The 22,387-nt window shown below is 37.4% G+C and overlaps 1 protein-coding gene across 1 annotated transcript; it reads left to right on the top strand.

Moving 5' to 3' along the window:
- The first annotated feature begins 16,911 nt into the window (after positions 1–16,911).
- Positions 16,912–20,477, top strand: LOC127084681 (protein DNA-DAMAGE INDUCIBLE 1). Its single transcript, XM_051025175.1, has 15 exons — positions 16,912–17,117; positions 17,206–17,238; positions 17,512–17,672; positions 17,883–17,991; positions 18,136–18,252; positions 18,409–18,474; positions 18,559–18,621; positions 18,706–18,750; positions 18,865–18,926; positions 19,181–19,274; positions 19,395–19,487; positions 19,580–19,649; positions 19,760–19,836; positions 20,002–20,064; positions 20,152–20,477. Exons 1-15 carry the CDS (start codon positions 17,052–17,054, stop codon positions 20,275–20,277), a joined length of 1,245 nt encoding a protein of 414 aa, XP_050881132.1. The 5' UTR covers positions 16,912–17,051; the 3' UTR covers positions 20,278–20,477.
- The last annotated feature ends 1,910 nt before the right edge of the window (positions 20,478–22,387 follow it).

The raw sequence follows: 22,387 nt of genomic DNA on the forward strand, positions 1-22,387 counted from the left end.
CCAAAAACTAAGCATAGCATGTTAATCTACATCCAAAGATCTATAAAAACCGCCTAATAATTTAAGCAATGGTGAGATTCGAAAAAATACCTAATGATGAAGGCAGTGCTTGATCTTGAGGTTTCACGATGCTAAAGCTCCAAACAGATGATGATTGAGGTATAGGAAGTTGAATGGAATAGCTAGCTCGATCCAAAACAGCTCCAATTGCAAGAATTATCAAATCACCATTGTTATGCTCACTTTGAACAATTGAGATTCTTGAGGTCTTTGCCACGAATTCACCAAAACAGATGTGGATTAAGGTATGTGGAAGATGAATCAAAAAGAATTACTCAATTTGGTGAAGATTTGATGAAGTTTTGATCAAAAATGCTTGATGAAGCTTGAAGAGTTTGAGAGAAAATGGAGGGAAAATTGGTTACAAATCTTGAGAATTGTGATTGTGTTAACAAATTCTGTTATGATTAACAATATATACTCCACCTTAATCCACTTCTTAATCTCAAATTAGCAAAATTTGGAAGATTAGTGAAAATGCAATTTCAATGAAAGTCCAAAAATGCCCTTCTCCAATTATACACCATTGTAACACCTCAAAATTTGCCCTCCTCTCTTGGGACTAGCATATCATATTGCATATCATTTTTAGGTCATTAGGCATTGCATATTGCATATCATGTGGTTACATTGTGCAAGCCATTCCCCCAAGTCTTGATCAGAAGATAGGAGGTCATGTGCAAGCTAGGGTTTCATTGGACTGATCATTAATCATTTGAGGATGTGGAGGTCCAAATTAGGGTTTTGTGATTCTCAAGGAGATTGGTCTTCATCTTGATTGAAGTGATACATCATTATCATCATGGTCTTGTTATCATCAAGTGTTGAAGCATATTCCTTGAGATTAAGGTTTTGACCACTGGTCAACCCTAATCAGTTGCATTGGGCCAATCAGGGCATAGCAAGGAGATGGGGTCTATGATGGATATGGGGATCATCATGTGATTATATGGAGCTTATTGAGGCTAGGGGTTCATCCTTGAGCCATTTCATCAGAGGATTGGGGCTCAGATTGATCAATGCATTGCCAAATTCATCTATCAGTTGAAAAAGTCAACTGTGGTCAACTGTGCTTGATTTTATGGATTTGGAGGTGGGAGAGAGTTGGATACACTTCATTCATGTTGGAACAAGTGTTATTTGACATTGCAGAGCTCAAGAATGAAGAAAATAAAGTCAGAACAAAAATTGCCAAAAATAGAAAGTGACTTGTAATGGAAGTTTCCAAAAATGGAAAGTTTTTGACCACAAAATTACATGTCCAAGGAAGCTTCAAATGAAAATTTGTTCAACATGAAAGTTGTAGATCTTGGTCTCACCTTTCCAAAAAGTCCAAGAACTTGAAATTCCCATGAATGGTTGACAAGTTATGGTCCATTCAATTTCAAAAAAGACCCATAATCAAAGGGGCATAACTTTCACATGGAGTGTCCAAAATGAGTGATATTTTTGTGAGCAAACTCCATTTAACATGTACTTTCATGGTGCATAATTGGAATTTATCAAAAATGGTCAATGCAAAAGGTCAATTTTCAAGTGTACAATTAAAATCCAAGGGCAAAATGGTCCAACTTGAGAAATAATGGGAATTTTGGAATGGGAGTTTTTGCAACACATCACATATGTCAAATAGAAATGGTTTGGACTGTCATAAGTTTTCAAGGTGCAATATTTGGCTAGGCCATTTTGGAACTTGCACTTAAAATGCAAAATTTGGCATGACATAGTGAAAATGAAAAATACAATGCCAATCAACATGGGATCAAAGCCAACACATCACAAATGATATTTAGGAGATGTATGAGTTGTCATACAGCTGTCATGAGCCCTTATGTGAAATACCAATTTTTCCCTTGCATTGAAAAAACCACATTATGCTAATTACATTTCATTTGGTTAATTGGTGATTAGTAAGGTGATTAAGCAAGAGTATAAAGCTTTAATTGTAACTGAATTGCACAGATAATCACAATTCACAAGAATTTCTAACTGCTTTTCCCTCCAAAAGTGCAAACTCATCAAGAACTTCATCAAACCAAATTCATTGAAACTTCATCAATTCTTCATCATTTGGCACGGTTTTTCTTTGGTTGATCTTCTACAAGCATAAGCTTTGACTGTTTTGAGGAATTGGAGGAAGAAAGCATCAAAACCGTGACTGTTCAAGTGGTGTTCAACAATGGTGATTTGATATTTCTTGCAATTAGAGCTGTGTTGGATCGATCTAGCTATTGCGTTCTCCTTCCTATACCTTCTTCTTCTTCTGTTTTGAAGAATCACATCAAAACACGCGCAAATCGTCACTGTCTTCATCTACAAGGTTAATTTTCGAAACTCTTCATTTCTTAAACTATGCTATGGCTTTTGTAGTGCATTCAACGTAGATGAACATGATGTGATTAGTTTTCGATTTGGTTAACTGTTGAATGAGATATATTGATTGGAAGTTTGATGTGTGTTTACATTTTCGCTAGATCCGTGAGATATAGTGAGAGTTAGGCAAAATCGTTAGCATATTCGTGATCCTGATGCTCAGACGGTTCCAACGGTATCTCGTTTGGCCATTTTCATTGAGATTCGTTCATAACCCTTGCTGGAGATGAAGAACACGTGAGCGCGCGAGGAAGAAGGTTCAAAAATCTGGAAATGTCTCGTTTTGATCCATGCCATGCGCTTCTGTTTTGAAATTTTTGTTTCCCTCCAAGAACAGCCAATAGGAGCGTGACACCGAATTAATGAGTTTGGACTGGCTGGCATGTATTTACAGTATTGCCACTGCATTTTAATTAATTCGCAATTCCATTAAATAAATATGTAAATAATTCATCAAACTTAAAAAAATCATAGAAAATTCATTATTAATCCAAAATTAGTGGGAGTTTTTTTGTTAGGTTCCAATTTTTCCCTAGTTTTTTATAGGCATAGTACCACAAGTTGTGCTTGGAGAAATTTTGACCTTGCTTATTGATCTTTGACTTGTGTGCATATTTTGTATGTTTTGCCATTTTTAACATGAAATGCTCATACTTTTAAAGAAATGATTGAAAATTTTTGTGCTTATTCTGGACTTGTTGATGGTGATTTTCATGTAAAGTTTATGATTTTTGGATACTTGGTGATGGAGATATGATTTTTTGAATAGAGGTGTGACAATTTGTGTCACACCAAGCTAGGTCAACTTTCTGATTTTATTTGCCTGGCCTAGAAATGTTGAATTGCTCCAATCTTTTGCATAAATGATCATTGATATGTCAAGATAACATGTGATTTTTTCTGGAATTTTTGATGTCATTTTCTAATTGATTGATAATTTTCTTCTCTGTATGCTCATTTTGTGAATTTATGTGACACATGTTGGCATTTTGCTTGTGAAATTCTCATATGGTACTGGATGAAGATGAAATTTGATATGTTGATTTTAGACACATTGTGGGACATCATGCTTTTGGTCCCATTCATTTCTTAATTGTTGTCACTGTTTTATGAATTATTGAAATGGATGCTTGCTTGGATGTCTTGAATTGGCTTACATAATTGTGTCTGGACTTTTTGATTTTCATTGACCTACTTTCTTTTGTCCAATTGAGCTGAAAATTGACATGCTACTTGTTGATTGTGTCCTGTTTAGGTGTGAATTATTTGAGGATTTTTGGAATTGTTTTGGTATGCCTTTGATTGAAGTCATTATGTTTGGACTTTTGGTGTTGTATTTGACCTAGTTTGTGGTATATTGTGCATGAATTGATATTGGTGAATGATATGAGCATGAGACCAATTGCATTTGCTTTCTATTTGTTTGAATGTGATTTTGGATTGGTTTTGCTTGCTGTTTAGATTTTTTTTATCCCTTTGGACCCTAGGCTTGGCCTAGTGGTCTAGTTTCTCACATTTGGTGTGGATTTTCAGGTTGAAATGCAAAAAGGCTTAAAGGAAAAAGTGCAAGTTGATTAAATTGAGTTTTGTTTGATGTTGTAAACTAACATTGATTTTGTGTTGTAGGTTTGATGCTTGAGCTTGAGCTCATAGCTGGCACTTGTGTGCATTAACTTGTGTTGTCTGTATAGATTAACATTTGCTGTTTATCGTTGGTTTGTCTGAGTACTGATGATACTTGATTGATTTCAGGTACATTTAGTCGCTTACAGTTCTTTAAGAATTTGCTTGCTGCTGCTTGGTTTTTTTAACCAGTTGAGGTAGAATCTCTATACTTCATGTAGTCTGGAAGACCTGGCCTGTTACTTGGCCAGGCAACTGTCTGAAGTCCTCCTTAAGAGGCGATGTTTGTGGTTGTTTACTTTTATGCCAAGCAGGTAAAGACCTCTATGAGGCAATTGGAGGAATCCAAGGGATATGCAATCTATCCCCCGCTATTCTGTGAGTCGTCCCTCTGCTCATACGGCTGTGTGTTGATGCATTGGGACACAAACCCAAGATCTTGTGTTGTTGCACGATCGAGTCAGAGTCTTGAGCGTAGAAGGGTCCCTCCATTCTGGACCCACGCTCCTTTGTCTAAAGCTCTCCCTGGTCAGGGATAAGAGCTGTGAAGTCTAATCTTCACTCACCTCTCATCTGCTTCACCTTAGCCCCGCAATGGCAAGGTTAAGAGCGAATACTACCCATGTACAGATGACTTGCTTCGGCAGTCAAACCCATTGTTTGAGCCTCACTTGATTGGCTATAGTGTGTGCTTTGTGAATATTTGTTTGCTCTGTTTGCTTGTATGCTTGTATGCTTGCTTTCTTCCTGGATAGGATTAGATTGCAGTTGTGCAAGTAGGTAGAAACCTCAACATAGGGCAATGATGCATGACAACACTAGGCTCGAGTACATCTCCCTGGTAGTGTGTCTCCCCTTGGTTTCTGGCTAGATTTTCTTTCCCTTTCAGGGGAACTACATCGCCCTGATCCTCGTTCCAGACGAGGTATGTAGGCAGGAGACCGTGCGAGGTCTCTCCGGGCACTTTTCTTTCTTTTTGTGTGTGTGCTTGACAGTTATAGGCTTGAGTTCCCGACTCCCTATTAACTTGTTGGTTGTGGTGTGCTTGGAAGCTGATGTAAGTCCATCAAGTGGCATTCGGGTTCCAGTGTGCGTGTGTTTTGGTTCGGATGCCGATGTAAGTCCAGTGTTTGGCGGTCGGGCTCCACGTTTGCCTTCTTGTGTGTGTTTTGGTTCGGATGCTGATGTAAGTCCAGTGATTGGCATTCAGGCTCCATGTTTGCTTGTGTTTGTGTTTGCTTGTTTGGCGTGCATGAGCCGAACTACGGCAGCTCTGATTCTCGTTCCAGACGAGATACGTAGGCATAGGATGCGACGTCCTATCGAGCTCTCTTCTTCTTAACCCCACCTGTGTTGTCTTAGTGTGTGTGTATGATGTTTGTCTGTTTATTTTAGCAACCTATTCTTTCTTTTAGGACGTGGATCCCGTCGAGTACGACGGACGTGAGGGGTGCTAATACCTTCCCCTTGCGTAACCGACTCCCTTACCCTTTCTCTTTGGTCGCGAGACCATGCTTTTTCCAGGTTTCTCTGAGCGTTTCCTTTCCCTATTTTGGGATAAATAACGCGCAGTGGCGGCTCTGTGTTGTGTTTTTATTTCAGCCCGCCGGTTGTTTTTCGCGGATGCGACAACCATGACAGCTCATGACAGTTCATACAAGTCCTAAATGATATTTGGAGTGTGTTGGAATGGTTCTCATGTCAATTGGCCTTGTACTTCTCAATTTCACTATGCCATGCCAAAAATACACTTAAATCCACTTGAAATTTGACTTTTTGCATTGACCATTTTTGATGAATTTGGACCATACACCATGAAAGTACATGTGAAATGGAGTTTGCTCATAAAAAGATCATCCATTTTGGACATTCCATGTGAAAGTTATGCCACTTTGATTATAGGCATTTTTGGAAAATGAATGGACCATAACTTGTCAACCATACATGGGAATTTCAAGTTCTTGGACTTTTTGGAAAGATAAGAACAAGATCTACAACTTTCATGTTGGACAAATTTTCATTTGAAGCTTTTTTTGGACACGTAATTTTGTGGTGAAAAACTTTCCATTTTTGGAAACTTCCATTACAAGTCACTTTCTATTTTTGGAAATTTTTGTCCTGACTTTATTTTCTTCATTCTTGAGCTTTGACATGTAAAATGAAACTTGTTTCAACATGAATGAAGTGTATCCAACTCTTCCCCACCTCCAAATCCATAAAATCAAGCACAGTTGACCACAGTTGATTTTTCAACTGATAGATGAATTTGGCAATGCACTGATCAATCTGAGCCCCAATCTTCTGATGAAATGGCTCAAGGATGAAACCCTAGCCTCCATAAGCTCAATACAATCATGAAATGATCCCCATATCCATTGTAGACCCCATCTCCTTGCTATGCCCTGATTGGCCCAATGCAATTGATTAGGGTTGACCAGTGGTCAAAACCCTAATCTCAAGGTATCTGATCAATCTTCTGAATCTCTTAGATGATAACAAGACCATGATGATGATGATGTATCATTGCAACCAAGGATGAAGATCAACCTCTTTGAGAATCAAGAAACCCTAATTTGGACCACAACCCTCAGACAGTTAATGATCCAGTCCAATGAAACCCTAGCTTGCACCATGACCTCTTCACCTTCTGATCAAGACTTAGGAGGATGATTTGCACAATGTAACCACATGATATGCAATATGCCATGCCTAATGACCTAGAAATGATATGCAATATGTTAAGCTAGTCCCAAGAGAGGAGGGCAAATTTTGAGGTGTTACAGGTATCCCTAGTCCTAGGTGATATCTACTGTAGAGTAACCTTATGAAAACCTTATCAATGGCGGTCCAGCCTAATTGATAACCACAAATCAATCTCAATTGGTCCGAAAGAGAAAGCAATAAACACATCAAAAGGTTACCGTAAAAACAATATTATAAATGCAAATGTAAACTCAAATTTATTACAATTCTAAATCAGGGACACCCCCTAGCATTGGGGGGTTTAGCTACTCATATTGTTCAAAACAAATTCAATATAAAAATTACACATTACAAGTAATTGGATGACTTTGATCTTCAATCGCTCCCGCTCATGAACACCTTCAGCTCTTCGAATGCCTTGATCTCTATAATACTTGATTGCTTCACAATACTGTGTTTTGCCGTATTCCAAGATGATTTTTCCTTTAGCAGAAGACCTTCTTTTATAGTGAAAATTCCCAGCATCAATTGGACAGGTCCAAAGATATCTCTAAAAAGCCCGACGAATGAAAAGCCCGAGAAAACTGGATTTTTGGGCTTGGGCTGACACGGCCCGTGTCAGCTGACACGGGTGGCCGTGTCAGCCTACTGTTCTAGTTGACACGCCCCTGGTAGGGGTGACACGGTTGAGGATATTGCCTGACACGACTCGTGTCAACTGATACGGGTGGTCGTGTCAGGCTACTGTTTTCTTAACTTGTCTTCCCTTGCCCTGACACGGCCCGTGTCAGGCCTTTTGTACCGGGGTTCTCTGCTCCTTTGCTTGCCGGAATCTCACACTGTCTCGTTCTGAGTTCTCTGGTTCTTCTACCTGGATCTGTTGGACAAAAACACAGTTATCCCACGCATAAAATCACGACAATAAAAAGTAAAACATAACAAAGATTAAAAATGCATAAATAAAATGACAGAAGTAAAACTAACTCGAAATGTACCATAAATGCTTGTATAGTGTGTCAAATGCCTCTGTTTCACGTTGGATCAGTAATGAAAACTCAATGTAAATGGTGACTGATCACTAAGCTATGGAACATTCGGTGGATTTCAGCCTGCAATCCTAATTCCTACAAAGTGTTATCACACATGTATCTAGTGGGTGTCAATTTTCACTTAAGGTGGGTAGTATACCATTTTTGGTGCTCTTGGTCTTCAAACACAATATTATGCTCATTCAGAGTCCTTCTTGCCCTTTGATGTGGCCGGGATGATTCCGCCATGTTCGTGCTTCTGTCTACTCGGCGAGACATGTTATTACCTGCACATACAAAAAACTCGAAATTGAAAATAAAGATTAGGGAAAAATATCACCGTAGGAAGGTAGAGGATGGCAAATGGAGAAGCTTTTGTGAATGTGGTTGGAGATTTGATGGAGTTTTGAGGGGAAAGGTTGAAGCTTTTTGTGAAGCTTCAATGGAAGTTCTTAGGTTTTCTTAAGAGGAAGAGAGATGAAGGTGAGAGATTAGGTAAGAAAAAGTGTTTATGAGTGAGTGAATGAGTGATAAAAGATAAATAGTGGGTGTAATTTGAGGTGGGCCCCATGTAAAAACGGTAAAAAAAAAATCAAATTTTTTCAAACGCGCTTGCCGACCGTGTCAAACCCTTGGAAATAATTTTCTTCTCCCCTCTCTTCCTGACACGGGCCGTGTCAGTTGACACGGGCACCTGAGTCAGGTCCTTGTTTTCCTTTTTCTTTCATTTTTCGTTTCAAGCTTCGTAACCGGGCTTCTGCTTCCGATTTTCCATAGACTTTTTGCACATGAACTTTTGCCTCCTCTAGCAAACATTGTTCAAACCTACAAGTCAATAACACACAACACAACAAAGAAAATAATTAGACACAAAAACATGGGTTGCCTCCCACGTAGCGCTTTGTTTAATGTCGAATGGCTCGACGGTTGTTCATCTTATTAGACAAGATGAACAACAAAAATTTGACCAACTTCTTGCTCCACATTGTAAGGTTTTAGCCTTTGGCCATTCACTTTAAAAATGTCCCAATTGGATTATTTTTTATTTCGATTGCTCCATGGGGATATACCTTGTGTACTATAAACGGTCCCGACCATTTTGATCTCAGCTTTCCCGAGAACAACTTCATCCTCGAATTAAACAATAACACCATTTGTCCTTCCCAAAATTCCTTCTTTTGGATCCTTTTATCATGTAATTTTTTTGTTTGATCTTTGTAAATTTTGGCATTTTCATATGCTCGGTTCCTAAATTCTTCTAACTCATGGAGTTGAAGAATTCGGGACTCTCCCGCTTTCGAAAGATCCAAATTAAGGAATTTTGAAGCCCATAAAGCTTTGTGTTCAAGTTCTAAGGGTAAGTGACAAGCCTTACCATATACCAATTGATAAGGAGACATACCAATCGGTGTTTTGAAAGCAGTTTGGTATGCCGAAAGCGCATCATCAAGCTTACTTGCCCAATCTTTGCGAGATGAGTTAACCGTCTTCTCCAGAATTTGTTTCAGCTGCCTATTCGACACTTCAACTTGACCACTTGTTTGCGGGTGGTACGGAGTGGCTATACGATGTTTTACATTATACTTCAAGAGTCGCTTCTCCATTAGGTGATTTAAGAAATGAGTTCCCTCATCACTTATTAGATCTCTTGGCACTCCAAACCTGACAAATATGTTCTCCTTCAGAAACTTGACTACCACTTTTGCATCATTCGTTGGTAGAGCAACTGCTTCTATCCACTTGGATACATAAACCACCGCCACCAAAATATAGTTCTTTCCAAATGAAGGTGGAAATGGTCCCATAAAGTCGATACCCCAAACATCAAAGAGTTCAACTTCCAACATGGGGTTCTGAGGCATCTGATTTCTTTTCGAGATGTTACCCATCCTTTGACACTTATCGCACTCTTTGATTAATTGTTGAGCATCTTTGAAAAGTGTAGGACAATATAAGCCTGACTGGAGGACTTTGGTTGCGGTTCTATCACCACTAAAGTGTCCACCATAGTCAGAGTCATGGCATGCTTTCAGGACATCTCTCTGTTCTTCTTCGGGAACACATCTTCTAACTAATCCGTCTACTCCTTTCTTGTACAAGAATGGGTCATCCCACAAGTAAAACCTGCAATCATGCACAAACTTTTTCTTTTTGTTAGAGTCAAATTTGCTAGGGATCACCCCACCTACTAGATAGTTCGCATAGTCTGTGAATCATGGCATTCCAATAACAACAAGGATGTGTTCGTCAGCAAACTCATCCTTTATTGGACGATTATCCTCATTCTCCTCTATAGGGGACATCCGAGAGAGGTGATTGGCCACAGTATTTTCACACCCTCTTTTGTCACGAATTTCCACATCAAACTCTTGGAGGAGTAAGATCCATCTTAATAGTCTTGGCTTAGAGTCCTTCTTAGCAAATAAATACTTCAAAGTAGCATGGTCAGTATAAACAATGACTCTAGAACCCAATAGATATTGCCTGAATTTATCGAAGGAATAGACCACCGCTAGCAACTCCTTCTCGGTAGTCGCATAGTTCATCTGTGCAGGGTTCAAAACATGACTAGCATAATATATGACATGCAACAATTTATCTCTATGTTGCCCAAGAACTGCTCCTACTGCAATGTCACTCGCATCACACATGATCTCAAAAGGTAGAGACCAATCAGGGGCAATGAAAATTGGTGCCGTCACCAATTTATTTTTTATAGTTTCAAATGCAACGAGACACTCTTTATCAAAAATAAAAGCCTTGTCCTTAACCAAAAGGGTACTTAAAGGTTTAGCTATCTTAGAAAAGTCTCTTATAAACCTGCGGTAGAAACCCACATGCCCTAAGAAACTTCTTACACCTTTTTCGTTTATTGGAGGGGGCAGCTTTGTTATTACCTCGATCTTGGCTTGGTCCACTTCTATTCCCTTGTGGGAAATTTTGTGACCCAAGACTATGCCTTCTCGCACCATGAAGTGGCACTTCTCCCAGTTGAGAATCAAATTGCTCTGTTGGCATCTTTCTAAGACAAGGGAAAGGTTAGTCAAACAATTATCAAAAGAGAAACCAAATACCGAGAAGTCATCCATGAAGACCTCCATATGCTTTTCAAGCATGTCCGCAAAAATGGAAGTCATGCATCTTTGAAATGTGGCTGGCGCATTACATAACCCAAATGGAATTCTTCTGTAAGCAAAAATACCATAGGGGCATGTAAAAGTTGTCTTCTCTTGATCTTCTGGTGTAACCGCTATCTGATTATATCCAGAGTAGCCATCAAGGAAACAATAGTAGTCATGACCAGCCAACCTTTCCAACATCTGATCAATGAATGGTAAAGGAAATTGATCCTTTCTTATCGCCAAGTCCAACCTTCTGTAATCGATGCAAACACGTCACCCCGTGACTGTCCTTGTAGGGAGCACCTCATTTTTCTCATTCTTTATCACGGTAGTCCCTCCTTTCTTTGGAACCACATGAACAGGACTTACCCAAGAGTTATTGGATATGGGATAAATTAACCCCACATCTAATAGTTTAACGACCTCTTTCCTAGCCACTTCCTTCATTGCGGGATTTAGTCTTCTTTGGGGTTGCACCACTGGTTTGTGACCATCCTCCATGAGAATTTTATGCATACATACCGTAGGACTAATCCCCTTTAAGTCTTTTATTGCCCATCCCATTGCACTTTTGTGCTTCTTCAGAACCTTGACGAGCTTTTCTTCTTGGGAGCCTTCTAAACTAGAGCTTATAATATCCGAGCATCTCCTTTCAGAATCTAGAAAAACATACTTGAGATTTTCAGGCAGTTGTTTCAGTTCAGTTACTTTCTTGGTCTTATCTTTTTTTTCCTCCAACTGAGGTTCCCTCAAGTTTTCCCACCGGAGTGATCGGGATCCTTTAAAGGGTGGTTGTGTTTCCATCATAGCTAACACTTCCCTCTCCTTTTCATCAACTTCTTGAGTGTCTTCAGAAATTGATAGACTTAGAACTCTCTCCAAGGGCAATTGTGGTTCACCTAAAGGATTTTCTTGCATAACCACTTGATCAATCACCTCTATGTGTTGAATGGTGGCCACATCATCTTTGTATCTCATGGTGTTTCGCACATCAATTTTCAACTCTTTATCGTAAACTTTTAGAGTCATAGTGCCTTCTTCTATATCTATCAAACATCTTCCCGTCTCCAAAAATGGTCTACCAAGAATGAGCGGTATCTCTTCATCTTCCGGCATTTCTAAGATGACAAAGTCCACCGGAAACACAAACTTATCAATCTTTACAAGAACATCTTCCACTACTCCATAGGGTCTCTTCACAGAGTGGTCAGCAAATTGAAGTGTCATGTTGGTATCTTGCACTTTTCCGATCCCCAACCTCTTGTAAATAGATAACGGCATGAGACTCACAATTGCCCCCAAGTCTATAAGGGCCTTTTTGAAAGATCTATCCCCAATAGTGCAAGGGATATAGTTACTGAGCCTCGATCTTTCTTCTTCACCAGAATCTTTATACCCTGCGAAATTGCACTACAAGTTTCGGTTAGTATCGATGCTCCTCTTCTTTGAAATAATATCCTTCATAAATTTGGCATAAGAGGGCATTTATTCAAGTGCCTCCAAGAACGGAATGTTAATCTCAAGCTTTTTGAACATCTCTAAGAATTTCTCGAAGTTCTTCTCATGTTACACTTTCTTCTTATTTCTTGTGGGGAAAGGGAGTTTGACAACCGACTTTGGTTTACTAACTTTTTCTTTAACAGCCAGTTTAGGCACCACCACCTCTTCACTCACAACCTCATTTTCTTTTATTTCCAACTCAACTTCAAGCAATTGGTCATCTTCTTCGTCATCTTTCTCAGGGACTTCTTTCGATTTACCACTCCTTGTGGTTATAACACTCACATTATTATGCTCTCTTGGATTTGTAACTGTAGCACTCGGTAATGCACCCGGTGCTTGAGAACCCGCGAGTTGTTAAGCAATCTGACTCATTTGCATTTCTAGATTTTTTATCGAAGCACCCGTGTTTCTTAGATTACTTCTAGTCTCCTCTTGAAATTGGGAACTTTGAGCCGCCATTTTTTCAATGGCAATTTCCCAATTTGCTTTTCTTGGTACATGTTGTTGAAATTGTTGTTGGGGTTGTTGAAACTGCTGTTGGTATGGTTGTTGTTGTTGTGGTCGATACTATTGTAGTGGTTGGCTTTGATATTGGTTGGGAGCTTGCTTCTGAACATTTCCTTGTTGGTCCTTCCAGGAGAAATTTGGATGATTTTTCCATCCAGGATTATATGTATTTGAGTAAGGGTTGTTCTGCTTCAGAAAATTAATCTCTTCTACCTGTTGTGCAATTGCCACACAATGCATGACGAAGTGAGGTTCCCCACAAATTTCATAACTAACCGCTTGAATTGGTTAAACCGGTTGAACTTGTGCCACCGTTTGAGTGTCAAGAGCCATTTTCTTGAGTCTTCGCTCTACTTCAGTTGTTATTTGATCTTCCATCTTGACAACTTGATTTGCTAGCTTGAGATCAATGATACCTTCAGGTTGACTTACACTGCGGTCATAGAGCTCCAGATGCTCATTTGCTGCAATGGCTTCGATGATTTTCTTTATTCCAGTGGCTGTTGTAAAATTTGTTGAGCCACCGGCAGCCGTGTCTATGAGTTGCTTAGTTTTCATTCTAAGGTCATTCACAAAATTTTGCATATGTTCAGTTGCATCCATGTTATGAGTAGGACATGCAACCAACAATCGCTTGAACCTCTTGTAGGCGTCTCCGAGTGACTATCCTTCCTTCTGTTTGAAATTAACTATGTCATATCTCTTAGGGATATAAACAGAAGCAGGGAAGTACTCATTCAAAAATGTTGTCTCCATTTGTTGCCAAGCTGTAATGCTTCCCGCGGGTAAAGTGTAAAACCACTCTTCGGCATCTTCCGATAATGTAAACGGAAACATCACCAACTTTTTAGCTTCTTCTGAGTGTCCCTCAATTTTCAACGATGTCGTCATGGTCAGAAATCTTTGTAAATGCTTGTTGGCATCTTCATTGATTTTTCCGGAGAACGGTCTCCTTTCGAGTTGACGAATCGTTGAAGGGTGTAGCTGAAAATGATCAACATTCACCGGTTGTTTACTATTGTTAACCTTCCAGTCAAAGCATTTGCACCTCCATAGTCACCCAGAAGTCTTTCCACGGGAGGTGGAGCTTCAGCCATCGTTTCAGATACGTTGTCAGAGTCTTCCGAATGAACTGAAACAACTTCTTCTTTTTCAGACTCAGAAACAATGAGGGTTGCTTCTGATAGTTCCAGTCTAGCTTTTCGGCGTCTTGCATGCAATAATCTTTCTGGTTCTGCGTCAAAAAGAAATTCAGCTGAGGCCTTACCTCGCATACAAAGATTAGACAATTATTAGAATTTATAAAACGAAACAATAGTACAGAGAAATAAAATTTTAGTTGCAGAGAAACAAAATTTCAATTGAATTATTATTCAACTTATACTTTGGCAGTCCCCGGCAACGGCGCCAAAAACTTGATCGGTAAAATAGCAAGTGTACTATTTGCACCGATGTAGTAATAAAATGGGATTTATCCCGAGTATCGATCTCGAGGATTGCGTATTAAGTACAAACCTTTACAATAATCCCATTGAACAAAAGATCAAAGGGGGTTTGTTGATTGTTTTCGAAATGATAATTACGAGAATAAATTACACAAAGCTTATAAAAATCTTTTAATCGATATAAGAAAGCATGTTAGGGCAAGATGTATGAATTGCTTTGTACTACACTACTTCCATATTATATAATATCTACGTTGTAATTATTCACGCCGATTCTCAAGAATTGTTTTCTCTAATTCCTTAGCCGAAAACCATTAACAGTCATTTTCCATCCTAATTCCTTAGCTATTCAAAATGACGTTAAGAAAAACGCAGTTGTAATAAGAATTTACGGCTACTACAGTTTGATCCTTATTCCTAAGCGATTATACCGAAGTATTATTACACAAAAAACGATAAGGCGGTTTGTCCGACCTAAACCCTAACCATATATCAAAATTATATTTGTCTGATAGAAAAAAGCATTAAGAACTTTGTATAATAATTTGAATTAAGAACAACGTTGATGATCATAAAACATAGAAATATTGTTCATACATAAGCAATTCAGGGATACCCCCTAGCATTGGGGGGTTTAGCTTCTCATAGTATTCAAAGAAAGCAAATTACAAAATAGAGACATTACAATTCTTTGGTGATGAAGGTTGATCTTCAATCTCTTCCGATCTTGAAAATCTCTTATTCTCCAAAACCCTTGAAAGCTCTGTTCTCTTCTCTGTCTATTCTTCGTACCATCAAAAGTCCATTTTCTCTTCACCAATAGGAGACTAAATAGTTCCAAATCATCTAAAAGCATCGTGAAATACCAAGACTGCCCTCCGGACTTACAAAGAGACTTGAAAAATAAAAATCAGCAAAAAGGGCGAATTGGCCAACACGGGCCGTGTCAGCTGACACGGGCGCCCGTGTTGGCTCCCTGTTGTCATACCCCAAAATTCACCCTACCCCGAAGGCACATCTTTTTTAAAATTTTGATTCAAACCTCAAATTGATTTTAACAAATTAGAATTATTTGATAGGCTCGTCTCTCCGTCTAATAGGAGTGAGAGTTATTCTTCCCGCCTAGTCTTTCATTTAGATCGAGAATGTTGTGTGGGATACCGACCAATTTTCTTGCAACTGAAGTCTGGGGTACCTTTCTTCGGGCGTGCTTGGTGAACATACATTATTTTATCTAACTTAAGGAGATCCTGGTACATCAAGTGAAAATTATGTGGTGCCTTGTGAGGCATTCCGATACTGGATTGGCGCAAGATGTTAACTAAAAACTTACAGATTCGGGCGTCATTAACTATGAACTTGTGGTATCTTGAAGATGCTGCATCGATAAGCGTCCTAACAAGAGAGAAACATTAGGATGACGATAGGTGGGGGAAGTGAATTATGAATCTTAGGTCAGACCTTCACGAAAATCGCCTTTAGACCCGGACGAACTGTATGCCCTGATATGATATTCTTCCTTTTGCTATTCTGTAGAGTTCTTGAGGAAATTGGAGATCCAGATAAACCGCGACAAACCTCTATGCTCGCTTCTAAGCATTCCTCGGTTGTAAGATTTGAGGAAGTTGCGAACGACGAAGATGGAAAATAATTGTGATTTCACGAAAAATATGAAAATCGAGAATCAATTTATTCTTGATTCAGTAACATAAGGAGGCCACGAACTACTAAATCGAAGATTTGGATACAAATTCGTAAGAATCCAGATCTAGAACTTCTATGTTCGCTCGATAGAGTTGGAAAACGAACATGAATTCGTGGAAATCGTAGAAATCAGAAATCGATTCCTACAACAGTGCCACTGTTCCATTCGGGAACCAGAAATGAATGTAATTAATGAATTGATGATCTTAAACGGTGGTTCCGATCTCTTTTACAGTGACGCAGATTGACCTTCATGATTAACATTCCAACACCTAAATCAATTCAAAACTCAATACAAGAAAATATACAAATCGTATATATAAACAAATTCACACATCATAAAATGACAAAATTCTCGTTCTCGATACAAGCCTAATAAACTAACATGCTAAAAATTATTTTATCCTTTTTTATTTCAAAATAATAATAATATTTAAATAAAAAATTCTTTAAAATAATATAAAAAAGTCAAATTTTTGTATTCCTTTAAATTTTATTTTTCCTTTAAAATATTATCATTCTTATCTTAATCCAAACATTTAGATTTCTTTAAATTCAAAATTCATCTAATTTAAATCTCTTTCAATTCAAAATTCATCAAATTAATATTTCAAATCAAATCACACCACAACTTTTTTAAAAATTTGATTCAACCCTCAAATTAATTTTAACAAATTAATATAATAAACTAATTCTAATTTAAATTTAAAATTTAAAATATTATATTAGAGAAAAGAAAATAACAATACTAATCCTAAAACTTTGTAGATAACTTTAACCTTATTTACCTTATTTTATATATAGTTCCTAACTTCCTTATTTACCTTATTTTATATATAGTTCCTAACTTGAAGTGAACCCCTTCAACAAGAAATAATAAGAGTTAAAAACCTTCCTAGTCTTCCACTAGTCTTTTTCTTACTTTACCTCTTCAACAATCGAAATCAACCTCGTAACTTGTCTCTCTCGTTTTCTTCTTCAACATGAAGATCACTGTCATGACTGCTGATGAACAAATTCTCAACTTGGATGTCGATCCCAACGAATCTGTAATCATCAAACATATTTTCTTTTTTGCTTATATTTTCATATATTTATCTTTTATTATCACTGATTTTTAACTTTTTCCCCTTTTAGGTTGAAAACGTTAAAGCTTTGCTTGAGGTTGAGGTGAGATAGTTTTCCACATTACCCATCTCGTTTTTTCGCCTAAAAATACAGTTTTCGGATTAAAAGGTTTATCTTTTGTTAATTTTAATGTTGTTTGCAATTGTGGGTCATTCGATTATCATTATTATCAAAACCTAGAAATAAAAAAAAATCCCATTTGATCATATTGGTAGTTGAGTCATATGTTGAAATTTGGATCTGATATGTTTTTTTAATTTATGAATTTTTAGGGGTTGGTTTTGTTAATTGTGTGTTTGTTGTGCTTTTCAATAGACAAGTGTGCCTATACAGCAACAACAGATTCTTTTCAATGGGAATGAGGTGAGCAATTCTCAGAAATTGAGTGCCATTGGTGTTAAGGATGATGATTTGCTAATGATGACGGTCTCTAGGGCCGGCGCCGGTGCTGGTGCTGCTGGTGCTGTTGCTTCTAGGTATAATTTCTATTGATTTTACATTTTGAGATAATGCATTGTTTACCGGTATTCTCAAATCGGAACTAAACCTTACATATTAATCAAGATTATATGTGAATTGACTATGTTCTTGTGCTTGCGTTAATTGATGTGATCAATAAGTTGAAGTTGAATCATTACAATGTTCGATAACTTGATAATTTTTGTGACGAAATTTAATTATTTCAGTGGATCTGCCAATGATTTGAGCTTCAATACTGATGGATCTGCTACAAACCCTGGTGCTTTTCAGCAGCACTTTAGACGCGATTCTAATTTGATGGGCCAGCTCTTCCAGGTAAATTGATGTTTCTTTTATTACTAAAGTTTTCCGTCTTCTTTATCATGATTTTGAGTTCATACGTGACTTTAAGTATGTTATTTGGTTCTTTTGTTTTTGGTATTGGCTATCTTCTGACACAATTTATAATGAAACATACAGAATGACCCGGAGTTGGCACAAGTTATTTTGGGGAATGATCTCAATAAAATCCAGGAAATTTTGCGATTGCGTCATCGCCAAAGAGATCAATTACGGCGTCAGAAAGAAGAAGAGATGGTAAGCTGATTGTATGATCACTGTTTCTTCTCTTCATTTGTCTAGAGGTTAAACTGTATTTCATTACAAGCTTCTTTTTCCATATTCCTCGTACGTTTTCATTATTCTTTTGTTATATTTATTTTCCTCATAAGTTTCTTTGATCTTTTTTCGAAGGCTCTTCTTTATGCCGATCCTTTTGATGTTGAAGCACAAAAGAAGATTGAAGCTGCCATCCGTCAGGTCATTTTTTATTCAGTTTTGTTAGACTTACAAACAATTTGTTGGCATCCACATAACGTAGTAAGTATTTGGTTATTTTTACAGAAAGGAATTGATGAAAATTGGGAAGCTGCACTTGAACATAATCCTGAAGGTTTTGCAAGAGTGGTATATACGATTCCTTAACTTTTGTATCTTAACGCTAACACTTGTCGTTTTTATCATAATAATTTCGAAGCTGCAATATTTCAGGTCATGTTGTATGTTGACATGGAGGTTAATGGCGTACCAATGAAGGTAAGTGGCCGCTCAAAAGAGCATCCTTCTTCAAGTTCAGGATTTGTTGTTTACCAATGACAGAAAATTTTATGAAATGGAACATGCACTAATTGGATTTTCACTTTGTTTCAGGCATTTGTTGATAGTGGAGCACAGTCTACCATTATATCAAAAACCTGTGCTGAGCGTTTAGGGTATGCACTTCGATATAACTGGAACTTGCTTCCAATACATCTATAAGAATATAATAGGATTAAGTTTATTAGGTATCATATTTCAGAATAGTCTTGGATAGAACGTTATGGCATAAGTTATCCATGTAGCCGACCCTATTTAATGAGCTAAGGCTTGGTTGTTGTTGTTGTTGTTTATATTTCAGAATAGTGTATTGTGAGTTGCGATATTTCCGAAAATAGAATTATTTTTTGATGGTTGTGTTATCTTGTAGATTACTGAGACTTTTAGATCAGCGTTACAAAGGAGTTGCTCACGGAGTTGGCCAAACCGAAATCTTGGGTAGAATACATGTAGCTCCAATCAAGGTAATGTTTTTACCGATCTTATCGAGAGAGAAAGAGTTTGGTGCTATTGAAGTCGTGTCACTTGTGTCTTACTGCTCCATTTTCTTGCTCATATTTTGCGTTTTACTCTATTTCTTGTAGATTGGGAATATATTTTACCCTTGTTCATTCTTAGTGCTGGATTCCCCCAACATGGAGTTTCTCTTCGGGCTGGATATGCTCCGAAAACATCAGGTACCATCCTCAGTTACAATCTTGTATATTGTCACTGTCAGAAATTACACCAAACAGTTAGTTATTCTTATTGTTGTGCCTCATGTCTGCAGTGTATAATTGATTTAAAAGAAAATGTTTTGCGAGTCGGTGGAGGAGAAGTTTCAGTGCCGTTTTTGCAAGGTTGGTTATATCTTTTCCGTGGATTTTAAACAATGACCATTTTTTCTCATTAGTTTGCACAGTTCTGTTTTCAACACGATATTTAAACTTCTTGTACTTTATATTTTCAGAGAAAGACATTCCGTCTCGGTATTTAGACGAGGACAAGTATTCCAAGGAAGCTTCAAGCTCAGGAGTCCCTCCCCCAGTAAGTATACTTTAACAATGCAAGCGACGATGTTGAAACTGTATCACTTTAATCTGATTCTTACGCCTTGTTTGAATTGACTTATTTTGGTTTATTACTCGAATAAGCACTTGTGAGACTATTTGAGAAAACAGCTTATTATGATATGTTGTGGCATTGTTTCAGGTTACATCAGGGAGCAATAATTCATCACAAGGAGGTGGTGCTTCTGGTGGTGACAGGACTAAGGTATTTTATGATCGGGTTTTTTGTGCGATGAATATGAATTATGTCAATTTGAAGATTCTTTGATTATGGTTGATTTGGTTTTTTCAGGATTCTGAATTTGAAAGCAAAGTTGCAAAGCTTGTTGAGCTAGGATTTGAAAGACAAGCAGTTATACAAGCTCTTCAACTATTCAATGGCAATGAGGAACAAGCAGCTGGGTTTCTTTTTGGCTGAAAACAGCATTTCTTACTTTTGAAAAAGGATTCATTTGTTACTTAAATTTTATTTCAAATTGTAGAAAACAAGTTATAGATCTCATTGATTCATGATATGGTATTTACAGTCAACTTTCATACTGGAAGGAATTTTTCTATTTGATTACTATTTTAATGTTTCTCAATACATACTTATTTAAGCTGATTAATATTTGATTATGGGATTATTGTACTTCCATCCCTGCCTTGGTGTGTGTTTGTTATGCGGTAGCAAAAGTTGATTTTGTACGATACTAGGAGTTTTGAAGCTAAATGTTCTTTTTTGCTTCATAGAAGCTCTAACAAAAACATTGGAAGCTTAAAGTAGCAATGTAAAGTTTGTTTTACATTATAGATTTTATTTTTTAAAATAACCACGTTTTTCAAACTACATACCAAAATAGTTTTCAATTTATTTATCAAATTAAACATATTTTTGACGCAAGATAATAGCAGCAGTCATAACCATATTTTTGACACAAGATAATAAGAGTAGCCATAATAAGGGTTGACACATGCATTAGAATATTAGACTAAGGTGGTGGTGGCGATAACATGCCGTTCATGCCACTGCAAATGGTACATGCATGCATCTATTAGGAGCATGCGCCATTGTATATGACTACTCCTTTATTTTTTTAATTTTAATAATTATAATTAAAAAAAAAATTAAAACTAATTCATAATATTATGTTGTAAAATTCAATTATACAACAATTGAATAGAAAATTAATGATTCGTCCGATCGAAACGTCCTCCTATTCGATATTTCGGTATATTAGCCTGTCTTCGAGGTTTCCCACGATTTTCCTGAGATGTTTTGAGTCTTTGAATGTTGGCTTGAGGAAAAGGTGGTTGGTTAGAGGGTCCTAGGGTATTTCACATATTTGTCATTATCGGGACTATAGTAAGATGTGGTGGATGCACGTGGTTGTTGGTGATATGGGTCATGCTCTTGGTGTTGTGTTTGGGTGTGTGACATGAATTGGTTGTGGGGTTGGGTGTATATGATATGGTGATGTTGTGAGGTTGGTCGTTGAATTTGGGTGGGTTGACAACAAATCTCGTGGAATCAATGAACTTTGTCTTCAAAGGCATCCGAAACCTACCAATAACCGTTTTGGTTATAGCAACCTATTTTAGGCTATGGTCATTGTTTGAGATCGGATGTTCAAAATGGAGTTCAGTGTTACAATCGGGACAACTGTTCAGTGATGCTTCAATGAAATCCATTAAGGAGGAAACTGCCGAAGATAACACACATGTGGTCACAATGTTTGACTGTAATAAAGGTTGATTTAGTGTTGATGAGTCAATGAACCACAATAAAGGGAGGCTGAGGGGATACTATCAAGTGAAACTAGATAGAGGTTGGTGCGACTGCAGAAAATTTAAAGTCTTTCATATGCCCCACTCCCATGTCATAACGACATGTTCAAAGGCTCGACAGGACCCTTCCAACTTACGATCAGTCATTTACAAAGTTATAAACATATGTAATATTTAAAACAATAGATTTTCAGTGGTAGCAAAAAAAGATTATTGGTCTGCTTATCAAGGGAAGATAGTCTGGCACAATGAAAAAATGCGAAGAAAGAAAAATGGTCGCCCTAATGCATGTGTATTCGAACCGAAATAGATACGGCGAACAAAATGGTGAGATTATGTAGTTCATGTCGTCAGCTCTGACATAATCGTAAAAACTATTCGAATGTTGGACCAAACACAACAACATAATTTTAAATGTAACAGTTTTGCTTTATATTAAAAGTAATTTTCATTTCATAAATATCATAACATTCGGGTACAACAATTTAAAATCGACTAAACAATAATTTAAACAACAAAACAAACAAATACAACGACTAAACAACATAATTATGTGATTACAACCATAAGAACAATTTCATCAGAACCGTACATAATTCTTCTGATATTTTCACCATTTGTAATGTCTCTATCTAAATGTTGAACGTCTATGTATTCTAGAGTCAGATCTTTATGGTATGTTTTACCGCCGAATAAATTAAATCATTTCTCCTGTGAATATAAGAACACATATGTGCATATATTTTGAAGAAAAATTAAAA

This window comes from Lathyrus oleraceus, chromosome 5 (assembly GCF_024323335.1).
Source record: "Lathyrus oleraceus cultivar Zhongwan6 chromosome 5, CAAS_Psat_ZW6_1.0, whole genome shotgun sequence".
Classification (NCBI taxonomy): domain Eukaryota; kingdom Viridiplantae; phylum Streptophyta; class Magnoliopsida; order Fabales; family Fabaceae; genus Lathyrus; species Lathyrus oleraceus.